At 42.4% G+C, this 14,891-nt stretch overlaps 1 protein-coding gene across 1 annotated transcript; it reads right to left on the bottom strand.

The window, feature by feature from the left end:
• Window positions 1-10,326: 10,326 nt before the first annotated feature.
• On the bottom strand, window positions 10,327-14,205 carry LOC109864934 (glyoxylate reductase/hydroxypyruvate reductase-like). Its single transcript, XM_020453021.2, has 9 exons — window positions 13,969-14,205; window positions 12,792-12,922; window positions 12,554-12,626; window positions 12,355-12,471; window positions 12,082-12,170; window positions 11,825-11,926; window positions 11,575-11,710; window positions 11,331-11,461; window positions 10,327-11,099 (listed from the first exon to the last, which is right to left on the bottom strand). The coding sequence occupies exons 1-9, from the start codon at window positions 14,052-14,054 to the stop codon at window positions 10,978-10,980; spliced, it is 987 nt and encodes a 328-aa protein (XP_020308610.1). The 5' UTR covers window positions 14,055-14,205; the 3' UTR covers window positions 10,327-10,977.
• Between the last annotated feature and the right edge of the window lie 686 nt (window positions 14,206-14,891).

Consider the following 14,891-nt stretch of genomic DNA (forward strand, 5'->3'; position numbering starts at 1 on the left):
GCAGACAGCATGCCAATTGCATGCTCCCTCAAGACTTGAGATATCTGTGACATTGTGTTGTGTGACAAAACTGCGCATTTCAGAGTGGCTTTTCATTGCCCTCAGCACAAAGCTGTTTAATCAGTTTTGTGATATGCCACACCTGTCCGGCGGATGGATTATCTTGGCAAATGATAGATGCTCACTAAGAGGGATGTAAACAAATGTGCATAAAATTCGAGAAATAAACGGCCATTTTTTTAAATATTTTATTTCAGCTCATGAAAAATGGAACCAACACCTTATATGTTGCTTTTATATTTTTGTTCAGTATACATTTCAGTAATTAGCAATCCTAAATGTGGTGGACAGTGGATAAATTGAAGAGTTGAAAATATTTATCTGAAAACGAACTCATTGCCATTTATTGTTGCCCGTGGTGTAATCACCTCTAACCAATTGGCTAAGGTAGCCTGTGTGCCCATGAGCTCCCAAATCTAGTCTAGATAGATGTTTATTTGGTGTATTCGATTAGCTAGCTAGTTGGCTAGTGAATGGCCAGTGTGAGCCAGCTTTCTAGCTACATTTTAGTCAGTAGCTGTACTTATAAATGCGGTAGTCACTGGATAAACTAGCAACGAGTTGAACATATTTGGCTGAAAACGAACGAATAGCCAGTTGTTGTTCCCAATGATGGAATCGCATTTTAGCTAACGTCGCCAATTAGGATTTCGCTAGCTATCTGAGCTGTTTTATAAGAAAACGACTGATATGAATCAAACACTGTTAGCAAGCCCTCCTCAGCGACAATGTTATTGTCAGATTTGTATTTTAATTTCATGTTAACTGTCAGTGAAGTGGTTTCAGATATGAGACGATAGAAATTATACACCTCGTTTCGGTAAGGCTCAGAGTCACGCACGCACTCAAGAAGACTCAACCAATCACCCGATGGGATCTATGTAGATAGAGACTCATAAATATCCATAAAATCCCTCCCTTTAAATTCTGTCGATCAATATCACCCAACATACCAGTTACAGCCAATCAGCTGCTAACTGTCTCTTTCACCGCAGATGAGATCACTACACTGCCTGATACACCCGTGTGCTTTGTTTTTAACTCAGCGATGAGTAAAAAAAAAAAACATGGACTCAGTTATGACTATCATAAACTTTATCCGATCAACATATAGCCTAACATTGCTTGTTTCATGGTTTGCTGAGCTCCATGATCTTCTATTACATCATGACTTTCAGTGGCTAAGCAAGGGTAATGCTCTCAAGCAGTGGCGATTTTAGCATGTAAATATTGGTGGGGCAAAAAAGAAAATGGGATGCATGCCAGAAAAGCCACTAAACAATACATTAATTGTGCTATATCGGTGTCAAATGGGGCCCACAAACTGTTAGGGCCTACATAAAGCTGTCCCAACATCTTACCACTGCTACACCTGGCTATCAGCGGAGCCTAGTCTGGCAGCGAAACAGTTCATTCAGCCTAATTTACTGCCTTTAAAAAAACATAGCTGATATGGCTGACTTGCTTAAACAAATGTGGTTTCTAATGAAAGTTGAGATGTACAAATTATGGCATAAGGGGACAGCAATCGGACGAGGCAATCAGTAATTTCGATGAAGACATTTGAGCGAGCTAGCTTGGATGTAGTCAATATAACTATTTGTTTAGCACTTTTGAAATGTACAGCGACTGGTCGACACTGCTCAAGAGAGCAGCCTATGTGAGTTTAGGGAGTGACATCTTCATTTGCAACTACATGGGAGGGATAAAACAGTTATTGACATGATTGAGAAATGTACATATTTTCGGATTAAATGTGTTCTTTTCTCCTCTGATTTGAGCCCAAACAAAACAATCAATTTCCCTACAACTATTTGTTTAGCACTTTTGAAATGTACAGCGACAGAATTCAGAACATGGGCTGTTCTTGCAGTGTTCTCCCTGTACACCAAGTCAGAACCATAGGATAAATAAAGGGGGCATATAAACAGAAAAATAAGGCTTTTACAATATTCAATGATTACATTTCTCTAAAACAGGTTATTGGCTACATTAGGTGAAATTAAGAGGGGTAAATAGACCAAATTATTAGGGTGAGGTATATGGGCTACTAACATATTACTACACGACATACACATTGTATTACTTTCTTAGCTACAGTATACATATCTCCCTGGCATATTACATAATTTATGCAGTATCATACAATACATTTTTTCGACTCCGCTTGTTGTGCTTTGCCAACTTGAACAGGAAGGTGGCTCGGCAGTCCTTCGTGGGCAAACTTTGTCATCAAAGTCTGGCATTCTCTGGATTTATGGTGCATTCAAAACAACTGGGAACTTGCAAAAAACAAGGTTGAATCATGATGATGTCATTGATCTTTAGGTCGTAGCTCTAGAAAGAGCCTGGATTTACAATTCCGAGTTGGATGACCGTTCAGGACGTACTTTCCCAGTCGGAGCTCGTTTATACCCGACTTCCCAGTTGTCTTAAGTCAAGTTTTCACAGTTTCGATTTATCAGCGCGGCACAAATAATGCTTCATTGTCAACATAGCCAATGTTGAATGTTTATCATTTTAAACATGAAAAATAACCCCTTAATCCCAGATTTGGGACCACATAGCCACTCCACTGAATAGCAGGCTAGTGATTTCTTTGCCATGCTTGCAGTTAGCCACTGTCACTGATTCCTTCCAAACCACTCATTGTTGAATTTTCGATTTCCAACTTGTTGTGTAATGTTTATGTCCAATGGCCGATGAGCGCCGATACGTTTTATCTATAATTTCTCTTCATTGTTCTCTTCATATGACACTGATTAAAAATGATTTGCCAATAGATTGTCGACTTGATTCATGATGATGACTGCTAGCTAAGATTTTGAAAGTCCAATCAAATCTACTATACATATAACGTGATCTGATGTCATTTTATCTGTGGCCAATGACCTTGAGCCTTCTTGGAGGGGCACTTCTAATGTAACTCTATGGCAGCACCCAGGGGGCTAGAATTTTCTAGCTCTACCCTTAGACTTGGCGGTGACGTAGTGTCCCCATGAGTGACAGAACACTGAGCCAATCATCGCACAATGGTCCGTATTTTCTGCTGGCATGTCCCACCACCACAGAAAGCACTGAGCTAGGCTGAAACACCTGCATTTTGGAGCTGCCTTACTGAAGAAAACAAAAAAGAGACCATGTTTGTATGCTGCTTTATTGACTCAATGGTATATCTATTTTTTTTACATTGTTTGCAAACTGATATGTGACACGTATTAATGCCAAAATAACATGCAAAACAGGCAAGACCCCCCCCCCCAACAAAAATATACATTCTACATACATATACATACGTTCTCTGCTGGTGAGGGGGGATAGACTTCTCAGAAAAAGCTCGTCAACTGAGATAAGCCATGCATAAAAGGTTTCCTATGTGTAAATAAAAACAAAAGTTCACGCTACGTATGTAAAACGGACAGGAAAGTAGAAATTCATTAATGTAATGCAGGTCAACTGCGTTATAAATACAAATGTGTTCCATTGTTTCAACAATTTGAATTTAGCAGCATTTAATTGAATACACATGCTTTATAAGATTATAATTGTCTTTGTGCATTGGTTTTTATACTGGTTTTAGGAAGAGTAATCCCATGTAGAAAATGTCTGGCCTCCCTGTTAATACCTTTTTGAAATCTGACCCCCCCCCCCCAAGAATATACAGTAGTTGAACAGCCCTTGTATACGCTATGAATGTCCCGCCCACTTCCTGGTGCAAGTCTAGTACTGATTTTGAATGTATGTCAAGCTCATGTCATCAAATGAATGAAAATGGGGTTATTTAAGTTATATGTAAAATTATATTTGTTTTTGTGGATAAATTTTACTTTGCCCAATGCCTTTTATGAAGGTTTTCAAAACAAAACGCAGTTGAAAACCTTCATGAAAGGCATCATGTAGAAGTAAAATTAATCCATGAAATACTATAATTTTACATAAATCTTAAATGACCACGTCTTCATGAATTTGATGATTTAACCTAGAAGCCTATTCAAAAACAGTATGGGACTGGCACCAGAGAGTAGGTGGTACTTTCATAGGTTATTCCAGGCATGAGCATAGGGACATTACACGATAAATTAGTTGTTGTATTATTCTGTTTTTCATATAATTTGTAACTGATATTTGTAAGGACAGAAGTGGTCTACAGTGTCAGACCTTTAGACCAATCAAATGAGTCCATAGACATTACATTTACATCATAGTTTTTGTTATTACTAGCATTGCATCTATTGTGACAGAGCTGCCCATTGCTCGTTACCCGTAACCCAAGCTTGTCTGGGTTTAGGGTTTATGAGATCTATCAGGAGTTACATCAGGTCACTGACACTGAGGCTTGTCTCTGCCTGACCATTCAGTTGGACCATTCCTCATGTTCATCCTCAGGCTGAGATGGACTTCCCTGGTCACTTCGAGCACATCTTACAGCAGCTAAAAACACCAGTGTGTCAGTGTGTGTGGGGCGCCAACACTTCAGGGCCCATCGCTCCTTCCTGGTAGCCTGCAGTACACACTTCAGGGCCCTTCTTAATGCAGTGGAGGGGAATGAAGGAGGCGGCGCTGAAGGAGCCCGTGTGATGGAGCTGGACTCAGAGGTGGTGACTCCTGAGGCTTTCTCTGTCCTGCTGGACATGATCTACACCTCCGCTCTCACTCTGGGGGCATCAAATATAGCGGACGTGCTCCTGGCTGCCTCCCACCTGCACCTCAACACTGTGGTTAAGGCCTACAAGCGCCATCTCACCTCCACCTCACACAATTTCCTCACATCACCTCCGTGTGGTTGGAGGTTACAAGTGCAGCAGCAGCAGTTTAGCCATGCAGTGGACCAGCAGCACCTGAGGCAGTCTCCATCCCAGGCAGCAGCCATGGCTGGGGTCAATTCCAGGCAGCAAAGATTTGTCCTGCTCCAGCAGCTGGGACTCAGACTGGTCACATCAGCTCTGGAAGGGAGCCTCGACAACAGGGAAACTGGGGCAGAGGCTAGCCCAGCTGGAGACAGGGATGGAGGAGTTGGAGCAGGTGGAGGCATTGAGCAACAAGCTACTTTCCCCAGACGCGGTCTTCACAAACGCAATAACTCTTCTCCCCAAGTGTTTCAGGAGGAGAGGCTGGACAGCAAGCAGAACGGGGGCAGGCTCTCTGAGGAGAATTATGAGGAGGGCTCGCCAAGGGTGACAAGGAATAATAAAGTATGAGACTGGGAGTAGTAATACAACAAGAGATACAGCTGCCTAGCCAATCAGATAGTAGTGTGGGAGGGACGCGGGAGGATGGGGGAGAGGATCACATAGAGGGTTTTCTGGTGAATGGAGGAGAGAGGTTTAAAGTGAAAGTCGGAGAGGAGGGATAAGGATCAGAAGATGGATGTAGTGGTGAAATGTGTGCAGGTGAACTCCTCCTATCCAGACACAGCAGGTGTGTTCAATGATCCTCCATTCCCATCTGAGGACTCAGCCCGAAGGGAGATGATGCAAGCTCATCCAACCACCAATCTAGCTCTGATCCTCAGACAGAGACTCCAAGACAACATTGATGGAGGAGATGGGTTGTCTGACAACGAGGGCCTAGATAGCAAACCAAGACCTGGGCCTTTCCTGCATTCTCAACCCCATAAGTCAGCTTGGCAGTGGGCCATTAGGAGAAGACAGCCTCCTAAACACCACCATCAGTGAGGCTCAGACAGAAGGCAATGAGGCTGTTAGGTCACTTCAAAGCTTAGAGGCAACAAACGCCTCCTCTTTCTGCTCTGCGTCCTCTTCCTCCCTTATGTTCCCAGTAACCTCTGTCCCCTTCCAGCAGGGCCACAGTTTCAGCAACAGCTTCATCCTCCATGTCCCCATATGTAGTTGCCAACCGTAGTCTGGCTTTTTATGGCGGTTTTGGAGCAGTGGCTTCTTCCTTGCTGAGCGGCCTTTCAGGTTAAGTCGATATAGGACAAATTTTACTGTGGATATAGATACTTTTGTACCTGATTCCTCTAGTATCTTCACAAGGTCCTTTGCTGTTGTTCTGGGATTGATTTGCACTTTTCGCACCGAACTACATTCATCTCTAGGAGTCAGAACGTTCCTGAGCGGTATGACGGCTATGTGGTACCATGGTGTTTATACTTGTGTACTATTGTTTGTACAGATGGATGTGGTACCTTCAGGCATTTGGAAATTGCTCCCAAGGATGAACCAGACTTGTGGAGGTCTACAATTTATTTTCTTAGGTCTGATTTTTCCCATGATGTTAAGCAAAGTGGCACTGAGTTTGAAGGTTGGCCTTGAAATACATCCACAGGTACACCTCCAATTGACTCAAATGATGTAAATTAGCCTATCAGAAGCTTCTAAAGCCATGACATCATTTTCTGGAATTTTCCAAGCTGTTTAAAGGCACAGTCAACTTAGTCTATGTAAACTTCTGACCCACTGGAATTGTGATACAGTGAATTATAAGTGAAATAATCTGTCTGTAAACAATTTTTGGAAAAATTACTTGTGTCATGCACAAAGCAGATGTCCAAAACTATAGTTTGTTAACAAGAAATGTGTGGAGTGGTTGAAAAACTAGTTTTAATGACTCCAAGATAAGTGTATGTAAACTTCCGACTTCAACTGTAGTCTCGCTATTGTTATTTTACTCTGCTCTTTAAATACTTGTTACTTTTATTTCTTATTCATATTTTTAAACTGCATTGTTGGTTATGGGCTTGTAAGTAAGCATTTCACTGTAAGCTGTTGTATTCGGCACATGTTTGATTTGATTTGACTATTGCACTGTTTTACATTGATGAAAAAAATAATAGTAATGTTGACCCTAACAGGTTCCCATACACAATTGATGATTTTGGAATGCACATACAGTGGGGCAAAAACGTATTTAGTCATCCACCAATTGTGCAAGTTCTCCCACTTAAAAAGATGAGAGAGGCCTGTAATTTTCATCATAGGTACACTTCAACTATAACAGACAAAATTAGAAAAAAAATCCAGAAAACCACATTGTAGGATTTTTAATGAATTTATTTGCAAATTATGGTGGAAAATAAGTATTTGGTCACCTACAAACAAGCAAGATTTCTGGCTCTCACAGACCTGTAACAGCTTCTTTAAGAGGCTCCTCTGTCCTCTACTCGTTACCTGTATTAATGGCACCTGTTTGAACTTGTTATCAGTATAAAAGACACCTGTCCACAACCTCAAACAGTCACACATCAAACTCCACTATGGCCAAGACCAAAGAGCTGTCAGGACACCAGAAACAAAATTGTAGACCTGCACCAGGCTGGGAAGACTGAATCTGCAATAGGTAAGCAGCTTGGTTTGAAGAAATCAACTGTGGGAGCAATTATTAGGAAATGGAAGACATGCAATGCCACTGATAATCTCCCTCGATCTGGGGCTACACGCAAGATCTCATCCCGTGGGGTCAAAATTATCACAAGAACGGTGAGCAAAAATCCCAGAACCACACGGGGGGACCTAGTGAATGACCTGCAGAGAGCTGGGACCAAAGTAACAAAGCCTACCATCAGTAACACACTACGCCGCCAGAGACTCAAATCCTGCAGTGCCAGACGTGTCCCCCTGATTAAGCCAGTACATGTCCAGGCTCGTCTGAAGTTTGCTAGAGAACATTTGGATGATCCAGAATAAGATTGGGAGAATATCATATGGTCAGATGAAACCAAAATATAACTTTTTGGTAAAAACTCAACTTGTCGTGTTTGGAGGACAAAGAATGCTGAGTTGCATCCAAAGAACACCATAAACATCATGCCCTGGGGCTGTTTTTCTGCAAAGGGACCAGGACAACTGATCCGTGTAAAGGAAAGAATGAATGGGGCCATGTATCGTGAGATTTTGAGTGAAAACCTCCATCAGCAAGGGCATTGAAGATGAAACGTGGCTGGGTCTTTCAGCATGACAATGATCCCAAACACACCGCCCAGGCAACGAAGGAGTGGCTTCGTAAGAAGCATTTCAAGGTCCTGGAGTAGCCTAGCCAGTCTCCAGATCTCAACCACATAGAAAATCTTTGGAGGGAGTTGAAAGTCCGTGTTGCACAGCAACAGCCCCAAAACATCACTGCTCTAGAGGAGATCTGCATGGAGGAATGGGACAAAATACCAGCAACAGGGTGTGAAAACCTTGTGAAGACTTACAGAAAACGTTTGACCTTTGTCATTGTATATAACAAAGTATTAAGATAAGTATTTGGTCAATAACAAAAGTTTATTTCCCACCATAATTTGCAAATAAATTAATTAAAAATCCTACAGTGTGATTTTCTGGATTTTTTTCTCTCATTTTGTCTGTCATAGTTGAAGTGTACCTATGATGAAAATTACAGGCCTTTCTCATCTTTTTAAGTGGGAGAACTTGCACAATTGGTGGCTTACTAAATACTTTTTTGCCCCACTGTACAATGCATTCGGAAAGGATTCAGACCTTTTGACTTTTTCAACATTGTTACGTTACAGCCTTGTTTTAAAATGGATTACATTGCCTACATGCAATACCCCATATTGACAAAGCAAAACCAGTTTATACATTTTTGCTTTTTTATAAAAAAACGAAATAAATTAAATATCACAATTCCATAACTATTCAGGCCCTTTACTCAGTACTTTGTTTAGGTACCTTTGGCAGCGATTAAAGCCTTGAGTCTTCTTGGGTATGACCAGTTTGGCACACCTGTATTTGGGAATTTTCTCCCATTATTCTCTGCAGATCCTGGATGGGGAGCGTTGCTGCACAGCTATTTTCAGCTATTTTCAAGTCTTTACATAGATGTTCGATCGAGTTCAAGTCCGGGCTTTGGCTGGGCCACTCAAGGACATTCATAGACTTGTCCCGAAGCCACTCCTGCGTTGTCTTGGCTGTGTGCTTAGAGTCGTTGTCCTGTTGGAAGGTGAACCTTCACCCCAGTTTGAGGTCCTGAGCGTTCTGGAGCAGGTTTTCATCAAGGATCTCTCTGTACTTTGCTCCGTTCATCTTTCCTTCGACCCTGACTAGTCTCCCAGTTCCTGCTACTAAAAAACATCCCCACTTCCATCTGGCGGATTGGTGGAGTGCTGCAGAGATGGTTGTCCTTCTGGAAGCTTCTCCCGTCTCCACAGAGGAACTCTTGAGCTCTATCAGAGTGACCATCATGTTCTTGGCCACCTCCCTGACCAAGGTCCTTGGCTCTAGGAAGGGTCTTGGTGGTTCCAAACTTCTTCCATTGAAGAACGATGGAGGCCACTGTGTTCTTGGGGAACTTCAATGCTGCATACATGTTTTGGTACCCTTCCCCAGATCTGTGCCTCAACACAATCCTGTCTCTGAGTCGTTAAGGACAATTCCTTTGACCTCATGGCTTGGTTTTTGTCCTGACATGCACTGTCAACTGTGGGACCTTATATAGACAGGTGTGTGCCTTTCCAAAGCATGTCCAAACAAATTGAATTTACCACAGGTGGACTCCAATCAAGTTGTATAAACATCTTAAGGATGATCAATGGAAACAGGATGCACCTGAGCTAATTTCCGAGTCTCATAGCAAAGAGTCTGAATACTTAATACTTATATTTTTTGTAAATTGGCAAATATAAAATTAAAATAAACAGTTTTTGCTTTGTTATTATGGTGTATTGTGTGTAGATTGAGGGGGGAAATTATTTAATCAATTTTAGAATAAGGCTGTAAGGTAACAAAATGTGTAAAAAGAGAACGGGTCTGAATACTTTCCTAATGCACTATATGTACTGTACTGTCTACTCTAGAAGACAGCTGTAACATATAATGCAAAATGTTATCATAGAACATGTGGGGAGAGAATGGAACTCTTTGAGAGAATTTTTACCATGCATTACATCACACACTATTTCTAAGTAGGATCACTATTGAAGAGGGATGGAAATAAGCTACATGGGAACCACACTGATCCCTGACTACTGTGTTTTAATGTTTAATGTCTTTATTTAACTAGGCAAGTCAGTTAAGAACAAATTCTTTCTAAATTCTTATTTACAATGACAGCCTACCCCGGCCAAACCCTAACGACGCCGGGCCAATAGTGTGCCACCCTATGGGACTCCCAATCACGGCCGGGTGTGATACAGCCTGGAATCGAACCAGGGTCTGTCGTTACGCCCCTGACACTGAGATGTAGTGCCTTAGACCTCTGCGCCACTCGGGAGCCCATATGTTCTATTCTGGTAACATTTTTCATTGTTAATTTACTCAAGGCTCTAGAATTATTTTTTATGGGGAAAATAATATGTTCTCACATTTCTACACTGAACATAACGCTTTATTAAAAGACAAAGCTAGAATGACAGTGTGTTAGACTACAGATGGAGTGTTTTACCATAGAATTTGAAACAAATTAATCAGTGATGGAGTGTATATCTTATCCACAACTAGACAACTGAGATCCATCTCAATATGTTAAACACACATCTCAACTGGAATGAGAACAACAGAACATTACCATCACAACTACTAATTTACTATTTTAGTTAAGTATTTTGTACATGAAAGTGTTTCATAAGAACGAGAAGGCCACTGTAATGAATTAGTAGTGTGTGCACTCATTGTGGTGCTTATCTACGTCTTTCAAAGGAAGCCATGGCTGACCCTTAGGAGCGCTGTCAGAGTGCCAAGGCATGTTCTCAAAACATCAATACTATACACTTCCTCCTTCAAAATTCAAGTCAAATACCACAAATGTGTTATTTCTTTAAACATTGTAAGATCTAAGAGCGAGAGGCAAAAGTTGACCTTCATGTTTGGAGAGCATGTTAATACAACTGCAATGCTCCATCACAGATGTATTTCCTGGTCACTTACGGCTCTAACCTTCCTGGTAATGACTACTGATTGGGTGACCAAAATGATTCTAAGGAGGACAGAGGCAGAGTTGAATAGTCGTAGAGCAGCACTAGAATTTGAGTTCGCTGGGCATGTCTGTGCCCTGTAGGCCTGCCAGCAGGTTGTTGGCCGACAGCTCTGCCATGATGCCACGTGTGGAGTAGGTGGCACTGCCAATGTGGGGTAAGACCACTGCAGGTGGAGAGAGGAGGGGAAATGTATTAGCAGGGACATGATCGCACTGCAGAGATTTGGTCGCAAAAAAATTTGGTTGATTTTAATGAAAAGATTTAAGAAAAAATATATGATTGATTAATCTGGAAACATCACAACAGCGATCAGAGAGAAACCAATAGACGACACTGAGATGCCTCAGTAAACTGCCTTCCTCCCTCCGTTTCTCTCATGATCCTATTAACTCACCACAGTTTTTGAGGGTGAGGAGTGGGTGGTCGGTGGGGAGTGGTTCTGGGGTTGTGACATCCAGCCCAGCGCAAGCTATCTGACCACTGGACAGAGCCTGATACAGATCCTCCTGATTCACTACTGCACCCCTATCACACACACAGTGGAAGTTAGCTCTATATTTATAGCTTTGAACTGTGTTCATTTCAAAACCCAGTCCGTGTGGTTGGATTGGCACTGCGCTACGTGTTCCATGGAGTACCTGCTGGTGTTGATGAAGACAGCCGTGTTCTTCATCTTGCAGAAGAAATGCTTGTTACACAGCCCCTGGGTATCTGGTGTGAGGGCGCAGGACACCACAACAAAATCACTCTCAGACACCAGCGTGTCCAAGGGCACTGCAACAGAGAGGGGGGCAGAAGAGAGAGGAAGAAACAATCAAATAAACATCTCATCTGATTCTCACCCTCTCGGACTTTGCTGTTTCCCCAAGCCCTTCCAACCCTGCTCACCGTATTCTCCTTCCACTTCAGCAGCATATGATTTGTCTGTTCTTCCAGAGTACAGGAGCTTCTTCACTCCAAACGGTTTCAGCCTCCTGGCTATGGCCATACCTGAGGGAAAACAGCATTGACTCCAGACAATCAATCAAGCAATGAATAAGCCCTTTTGTCCTGCCCTTTCAGCTACTATATGGATTGTATAGACCTCACTAAGGGCAGAAGTCACAGAATCCAGTAAGTCAATCCAGCAATCATCGTCACTCTACCTATGCGTCCCAGTCCAATGACACCAACAGTGCTGCCTGACAGACCATAACCACACAACCACAGAGGTTTCCAGGTGCTCCAGCCTCCACTGAGAGAGAGAGAGATTTTTAAAAAGTGAATTGAGGACACATTCTGTTGTACTCATATTCATTTTAGATAGAAGTGTGGTTAGGCAACACATGGATAAAGTATCACTGTACAACATGTCAGAGTGATCCTCTGGAGCTGGAGTCTAATTGAGGGAAATGTATCTGTGTTTATTGGGTACTGACTTTATAACCTCCACCATGCCCTCTGGTAGCCGCCGAGCTGTAGCCAGGAGCAGGGCGACGGTCAGCTCCGCCGTGGCATCAGTCAGGACGTCTGGAGTATAGCCCACACGCACCCCTCTGCACAGAACATGGAGAGGACAGCACAATGAGAGTTGCTGACTTCGATGTGAGGCTAAAGGCTTTTGATAGTTGGCCTTACCGTTTCTTGATCTCATCCATGGCCATGTGGTCAAATCCGACAGATAAGGTACTTATCACCTTCAGGTTTGGACCTGGACACAAATCCATAGTTACGTGTTAGGAAAAGACAGAATGGAAACTATCATACAACACATATACTGTTTAACACATGTCTAGCAGCCTCGTGAATTCCATATATTGAAAAATACTGAGAGGTGCCGTTTGAGTTAATCTGATCCAGGATATGTCCAGTGTACCTGCTGCGTCCAGAACTTCAGTGTCGATCTTGTCCGACAGGAGACACAGGAGCCCATGGGCCCCCGCCACGCCCTTCAGAAGCTCCGCCCTTGAAACAGGCTCATCCGAGTCCCACAATGAAACCTTACATCTGTTTCCATGGAAACGGGAGGTAAAAAGGGGAGAGACTAGATTAAGATGAGACAAAGACAATTCAGAACATTTCCTTCATAGTACAATATTCTCTGTGTGTTCTGGATGGTCCGTCTCTTTCTCTTCCCCTTACAGACAACCTTACCCATCGCTTTAATCTTTATTATACCTCTTTACTTTTGTTAAATGTTGCATGGATGTTTGTAAGTGTTATAACGCCCTAGGAAACATATTACAAGTTCAGAGTACCCGCTATAACGTGTGACCTGGAATAAAGGTCATCAACAACTCCAGTAAACTTTCACCTTTTGAACACATGATGTAACAATTACCCTCCACTTCATGTGTGTGTGAAAATGTGTGCAATGCATTTATACAGCAGTAAGTAGACTAGCACTAGAATTAAGTAGCACGACTATGACACAAATCCTTAGATGTCACAGTCACAGGCGTGCACGATAGATGAAAAGTGACAGCGCATGAAAAACTCATTAGGCTAGTTAGCCAAGTATATCTCAACTCCGTGGAGTTGATATGTACTTGGCTACATTAGTTGTACTTGGCTATAGGTTACCACACTCTCGCCAGCAGATCTGACCTGCTTGCTTACAGCTGCACTAGGGTCGGACAACATTCCCAAATTGTCCCATTATCCCAACTGTTAAAACAAGAATCATTAATTAAGTAAACTGCCGTTTTCATCCTCTTGTCAACTAGCAGTTGCAACAGCAGCCATTATGGAATGTCAGGTCGCGTTGAACAGATGAGCAGATTGGCTGACACTGCCATTCCAAAATGGCTTCTGCTATGTAGCACGAGGATGAAAAGGATAGTTTCCCAAAAATGTGCAGTCATTCAATCTTCTTGGTGTAACAGTTGGGATAATGGGGCAATTTGGAGTTCAAAGCATTTCTCATCCCTGGATTGAGATTTGTTTTCCGAGTCATATCTTGTGCCATCTCTGCAGTGTCATAATATACACCAGAATGCTGTCTGACCCTAGTGCAGCCGTAAGCGAGCAAATCGGATCTGCTGGCTACATACACTCCAGTCTGTGACAGAATCTTCAATCCCTCCTGTGGGATGCGTCTTGTTATGAAAACCTTCATGATCTTCTGTGCAGTGTGCATCCTCCGAAAGACGGGAAACGTCAGAATAACTGCTTGCTGATTGTTTAGTGTTCACAATGACATTTAAACGTGTGCACTAAAGGAACACTTCACACGGTTCGCTATGTGGCACCACTTACTAAGTGTAGGGCAAACGACATTGCGCATGTGCAGTACTGCATTCGATTCCTGAGAGAGACTCATTGGGAGTCTCCTCTCCTCCTTCTCAAAATCCATTGGATGAGAAAGCCAGAGGTCCCGCCCCTCTGACCTTCTCCTCCAATAGTGGCTATTGTAACTATTGGAAACCTTTTCCCACTCCCGCGTCATTGGGCAGATTAGGTTTACAGAAATCCCAAAATAAATGTGAAGTGAGTTGTGCAAGACATTTTTATGAATAAAACAACAAGTAGAATATTGTTTTTAAACTTGTGCATGTTTTTCTCCTCTGACAAAACAAAAGCAGATTTAAAAAATGATTCTGCGTTAAAAATAGGATTTACATGAGTATCCTCGATGAAAGGTGGCTATTGACGACTAAAGGGTGTCCACTAGATAGCACAGCTACAAAGTCAAAATGGTCTATCATCGTACAAATTCATTAAAAAATATATATATTTTTGGTCTTAATTTAAGGTTAGGGTAAGGCTATCAGTGTGGTTAAGGTTAGGTTTAAAATAACATTTTCAGAAGATCAATTGTAGAAATGGGCGGGGCTTATGAGTTTGTGGCTGTAGTAACTAGTGACGACCCTACTAACGAAATATCACGCTCCTCGAACACGGGTCACGGAGGAGAGAGGATATGGAGGACCGTCTTTTTTTCCGAACGAGAATCTCTCTTGGATGCGTTTTGCGG

This window comes from Oncorhynchus kisutch, linkage group LG19, assembly GCF_002021735.2.
Source record: "Oncorhynchus kisutch isolate 150728-3 linkage group LG19, Okis_V2, whole genome shotgun sequence".
Taxonomy (NCBI): domain Eukaryota; kingdom Metazoa; phylum Chordata; class Actinopteri; order Salmoniformes; family Salmonidae; genus Oncorhynchus; species Oncorhynchus kisutch.